The sequence below is a fragment of the Miscanthus floridulus genome, chromosome 12 (assembly GCF_019320115.1).
Source record: "Miscanthus floridulus cultivar M001 chromosome 12, ASM1932011v1, whole genome shotgun sequence".
Taxonomy (NCBI): domain Eukaryota; kingdom Viridiplantae; phylum Streptophyta; class Magnoliopsida; order Poales; family Poaceae; genus Miscanthus; species Miscanthus floridulus.
The window spans coordinates 78,790,241-78,795,813 of NC_089591.1; the positions used below are offsets into that span (position 1 = coordinate 78,790,241).

At 46.1% G+C, this 5,573-nt stretch overlaps 1 protein-coding gene across 2 annotated transcripts; it reads right to left on the reverse strand.

The window, feature by feature from the left end:
* Positions 1-4,316, reverse strand: LOC136497813 (uncharacterized). 2 transcript variants are annotated; one of them, XM_066493676.1, is made up of 5 exons: positions 3,980-4,316; positions 1,976-2,077; positions 1,831-1,899; positions 554-1,656; positions 1-463 (listed from the first exon to the last, which is right to left on the reverse strand). In XM_066493676.1, the coding sequence occupies exons 4-5, from the start codon at positions 1,613-1,615 to the stop codon at positions 248-250; spliced, it is 1,278 nt and encodes a 425-aa protein (XP_066349773.1). In that variant the 5' UTR covers positions 1,616-1,656; positions 1,831-1,899; positions 1,976-2,077; positions 3,980-4,316; the 3' UTR covers positions 1-247. The 2 variants fall into 2 exon arrangements, with proteins under 2 accessions (XP_066349773.1, XP_066349772.1); XM_066493675.1 differs by having other exon boundaries at positions 1,976-2,080.
* Between the last annotated feature and the right edge of the window lie 1,257 nt (positions 4,317-5,573).

Below are 5,573 nucleotides of genomic sequence, written 5' to 3' on the forward strand. Positions count from 1 at the left end.
CTTCGACTGCAAGCTTTTCATTCCCGATGTCAACAATATCATGATGGAAGGCAATTGGTGGATTGTACTACCTCCACAGGTGCTCAAGATGATCGACGAGAAGAAGCGCGAGCTTGATGCAAAGAAGAAGCAAGATGTAGAACAACAACATTAAGGTACATGTCTCATTCGGCTAACAAAAGCTAACTAGCATGCAACAAAGACTAACATGCTTGCATCTTCTAGTTTGCTAACATGCTTGCATTTTCTAATTTGTTACAGGGAGACTAGCAATGCATTCAGCAAGCACGGAAGCTTCACAAGGGATAGAAGTTGGCAGTCGATCTTCTCTTTCTAATTTATCTTTGTTCATGTGAGGGATCTTGAACTTGTTGCATCCTTTGACCTTCATAGCTTCAATGTAAACACTTTGTAGTGTTACAAAGATCTGGTTAGTAAGCTTTACCGAGTACTGTATGAATGCCTACAAAACAAGTATGCAGAAAATGAATTAATGAGCAAATCTGTAGTTCAAGAAACAATGAAACATGTGTGCACAATTTGATCAAATTACCTGCTGAACTGCTGGAACTAGAGTTTCTAATGTTTTTGCATTCTTCTTGTATTGAATTGCTTGAATAGCTCGAAAAAAACCCAAGTCAAGAACATTGAAATCCGGAGAATTGGGTGGTTGGCAAATTAGGCGAATATCAAATCCTTCTTGCTTAGCAGCCTCACAAAATTCCGGATCATCCAATTTCAAATGGGTAGGTGCATTATCTTGTTGAATGAATATTGGTTTGCTCACATCTTCTCTTGGCCATTTGGCACGAATGGCGGGCAAAACTTGGTTGATCATGAATTCTCTAATAACTTCTCTTGTGATCGAAGTTATGGGCTTCATAATCATGTCTCCACGGATACGGCCGGTTCTCTCATTTCCTCTCATAGCTGGCTCATATCGAACAAGTGGAAAACAACCAATCCTACCATCAAAAATACAATTCTCATCCCTAAATCTTGGCCGAGCAACAACACACAAGAACATGATCTTAGGGATGTAGTTCTTGTTCTTACAAGTCCGATAGGCATCCTCTTCATCGGGTAGCAAATAATACTTTTCAGATTTTTGATAGAGAAAGAACCACTTTTCATCAATGAACACAAAGTCATACAAATCCTTAAACCTTGGATCAGCAAGCAAATCCCTCTTAACCATGTCAACACACCACTTTAATCTAGACGTCTTGTTAGCTTGAGTGAGATATGGTTTGATGCTACTAGAGTGGCGCCGAAGCAAACTTTTTTTCAAATACTTTATAATAGTACATTTGCTCATGTTAAGTTTAGCACATACATCTTCGATGGTCATTCTTTCCTTCAAAGGAATGTTACGCAATACTTCCAAATTAACAGGAGATGCCTTACGACTAACTCTACCCCTCTTACGACTACCAAGGTCAACCGGAATGTTATTTGCAAGTGCTATTTTACCTCGCTGCCACAGGTGCTGAACTGCACGTCTGTCATGACCAAACTGAGTAGCAACTTCTTTCGTATCATCTTTGCCTAGCTTTCCATTCTTGCTTCTTGCCAACAAAGCTTGGTAAACTTGCTTTCTCTCTTCTTCGGTCATGTCTTTCCTTCATTGCCTAGCTGCTTGAACGGGGGCATGTTCTATTTATAGTAAAAAAAACAAGCATTAGTTGTCGGCAACATGTTCTATTTTTAGTGAAAAATGCAAGCACATGGAAAAAAAATAACATGGGAATCGACTGCACATTCTAAATAACATGGAAAAAAATAAAAATGCAAAATTAATCTACCGGCTCTTCTAGTGTGGGTACGTACCAGCGAGGTTTTGTAGATAATGGGAATCGACTGCACCAAATTCATCTAGCGGCAAGTTTAAATCAAATCCTGTGACAAGTACAGTACGATTGAGAGGAAGAGATAGCACGGTAGCAAATGGATATGAGAAGAACAAGTACAGTACCGTTGTCATGCTCCAACGGAGGGTCGTTGAGCTCAAACGCAACGTCGCCACCGTTATCTTCGGGGTCGTCGAAAGCAAATCCAGCGTTGCCGTCGTCATCGTCTTCTAATCGAACGTTGAGATCAAACACAACATCAGCCATGTGATAACTCAGTGAAGAAGTGAAGAAGTGGCATGAACAAGAAGAGCAGTGGAGTGAAGAAGTGGGGTGAAGAATAGAAGAGTGACGCTTTAATAGAAACTCAGGCAACCCAAACGTCATTTAATCTTGTTAATCCGAACAAAAAATTGACCAGACGTGCGAAAACAACGCGCCCAAACAACCTGCAGTGCGCCACGGCAAAATTTTCAGTGAAAACTTGCGGCCAGGGGCGCGCCATGCGCCTCCCACGCGCCAGGCCAAAATTAGCGAAAACTGATTCTGGTACGCGCGCCATGCAGCGTAAACAGGCCATGCAAAAATGCGCCACTAGCAAAAAAAAAAATGCGCCCACCAGGCGTCGCTGCGCTAACCGTTTGAGCTAATGGATGTTCTCGTATAGCATGCACCCGCAAGTGTATTTAATAGGGGCAGTGAGGGAAAACTCTACCCTAATTAATCACTCCGTGGTATCCTAAATGCTGTCCTAAACGTCATTTTTTTGAGTAACGGAGGGAGTACGTAGTTACCATACGTATACTACTGGTAGGAGTAGGAGTATATTTCCCTTTTTACGTGTGATGAGGTATAATTTCTGCATGAGGACAGACACAGGCACACAGGTCTATGCCCTGCTTGCTTCGGGCACCGGGGGCATCATCGGGCAGTGGTAATGTAGCGCGGCAAAAGAGGAGGAGCATTTACAGTAAATTCATCTAAACATATATTATGATGCAATTAAAATATCATAGGCCTCAAAAAGAATTATTTACAGTAAGTAAATATTCTGCATCATAACGTGCCTTGCCCCATGAAATAAATACAAAATTATTTATTTCCACTTCTGTAATATGATTTACAGAAACATCTAGGATATCCAGCAATAAAGTTGTACCACTTAATTAATCTTATTCAGATTAATATGTGATTAGCAAAAATTGCAAGAGTTCTAATGCAATTTTTCACAACCTGTGTCACTGTGTGGAATACTGGAATCGGCATCGGCACTTGGCCTTACGGCCGCCTCCGTGCATGCGGCTCGCACAGGCGTGGCCTCGTTCGGCTGGTACTATGTTTGGCTTTTTCGGCTTCTTTTTATAGTTGGAATAATATTTTTTTTTTATAATATTTCAGTCAGAAGAGTATTTTTCAGTCATTTTCAGCCGTTTGAGACCAGCTAACGGGGTTGCTGCGCCGGTCGCCTGGCCGCGGGCGCGGAGGCCGCGCAGGGCCGCCGCCTCTGGGGGGCCGCGAGCGCGGGCCGTCTGCCATGGGGAGCAGCCGGCCGCCACCACGGGTCGAGGGCACTAGGCCGTGCGCGGCCGCTGCCACGAGGACGAGGCCACCGGCCGCAGGCTCAAGGCTGCGCGGGAGGCCGTCTCCGGGCCGCTGTGGGGCCTCCGGCCTTGGCGCGAGGGCCACGGCGAATTCTGGCCTCAATCGTGGGTCGTGCCAGCACCACCGCAGCGTGCACGACGAGTTCCGGCCGTCGCCGTCACGGCTCGGTGTCGCTCCAAACAGCAACCACGGTGCCGCCGTCGACACCTGTAGATGTGGAGACGGAGGTCGCCCAGGCACAGCACACGCCGTCGCCGGCCAGGCGCGTGGGCACCCCTCCGCAGGCCAAGGCACACAGGCACCGCCGCAGATCAGGCGTGTGCAGCCGCCGGGCCACTGCCGATTTCAGCCTTGGCCGTGGGCGTGGCTGCGTTTGCCTTGCTGCCTCGGACCAGCGAGCGCGCGGCCACATACGCGGTCGCGCAACTGCCGCTAACGGCTGCCACTCGGACACCACGACGCCGTAGCGTCCATTACAGTAGGAAGGTAAAAACATGATAAACTGAAGAAGATCATACGGTGGTTACCGTCCTTTATTTTCCTCCCGCTCGAGTTCGTTCTTTTCCTTGCCGGAGCCCACGACGAACGCCGATGAAGAGTAGAGGCCGATGTCGCGTCCTCCAGTTACTGCGACAGAGCCGGCGAACGAATCTCCGGCGACTCCGCAGCAACAGCACCAGGAACTTCTCTCCGGCGATGTCTCCAGCGATTCCAGTAACGAACTGCCATTGGGTTGCAGTGGAGGCCGCTTGCTTCTTCTTCAGGGATGCCGGCGTACTCCTCTGTTCCTTTCTTCTTGCTTCTTAGCGTCAGTGGAGAAGCGACGTGCGTGATAACGTGTCAGAAAGTAGAGATCGACGGAGATCTGAGTGATGCAGGTTCCCAAAAAGTGCTACAGTTGCCATCACATCGAATCTTACGATACGTGTATGGAACATTAAATGTAGACGAAAAAAAACTAATTGCATAGTTTGGTTGAAAATCGCGAGACGAACGTTTTGAGCCTAATTAGTTCATGATTGAACACTAATTGTCAAATAAAAACGAAAATGCTACAGTAGTCAAATTCCTAAATTTCATGAACTAAACAAAGCCTGATTCTTCACTGTATTATCAATGAACAGTGTGTGTGTATATATAAAAGGCCCATTAAACGGTTACAAATGTGAAAGAGAGAGGGATGAAAAGACACTTTTGAAATAGCCTTTAATTGAGCACTAAATAATAATTCTAAAAAAAGATACGGTTTGAACCTGCTGAAATGAAGCCCTGAAAAAGAGCCCACACCTGACCGTCTGGGCAGTGGGCAGGCTGTGCCCTACTGCTATCAGGCTTAACGGCCCCGCCCCCGTACGTACGGACCCCCGTTAATCGCCCTCTGATTCCGATAAGATACACTAATCATCAGATATCCAGATCCAGCTCTGCTGCTGCTGGAGCTACTCGGTCACTCCTGCTTACTGTGCTGCTGATCAGCCAGCCCTTGCCACCTGCAATGGAATGCAATGCAGATGCAGTGGTAGCATGACATTGCTCTTGTTATCTCCTCTCCTAGGTCCACCCGCAGTGATAGTGTAAGACGGACTTCAATTTAATTAATCACTCCTAAAGTAGTCCGTGCTAGTAGTAGTACTACTAGTAGAGTAATAACACTCCTGTTTGATAGTACTGTCTGAAAACTGGATTGTGTTGGCCACAAAGCTCTCTGCCTCTGCGTGATCTGACGGAGGCCTCGTTTAGTTTGTAAAATTTTTTGTGAAATGGTATTGTAGCACTTTCGTTGTTATTTGATAATTAGTGTTTTATCATAGTCTAATTAAGCTTAAAAGATTCGTCTCGTGAATTTCGTCTAAACTGTGTAATTAATTTTATTTTTTATTTATATTTAATGCTTCATGCATGCGTCTACAGATTTGATGTGACGAAAAATCTTAAAATTTTTTGCAAAATAGAAGGAAACTAAACGGTACCTGAGTGCATGGGAGAGTTTTTATATGCGCATCACGTGCCGCTGCTCCCGGGCCGGCCCGCGCTGCCGCTGCCGGCCTTCCAATCCCACCTACACTTGCAACCAGCGGCAGCGCGCGGTCGACGCGGCCCTCGCCGAAAGCGGCTTTTCCG

Excerpts from the sequence above, each read along its gene's own strand:
- LOC136497813 (XM_066493676.1), bottom strand. The coding sequence starts at position 1,615 with ATGACCGAAGAAGAGAGAAAGCAAGTTTACCAAGCTTTGTTGGCAAGA. Across the intron at positions 464-553 it reads TAGTTCCAGCAGTTCAGCAG|GCATTCATACAGTACTCGGT; the intron begins GTAATTTGATCA and ends CTTGTTTTGTAG.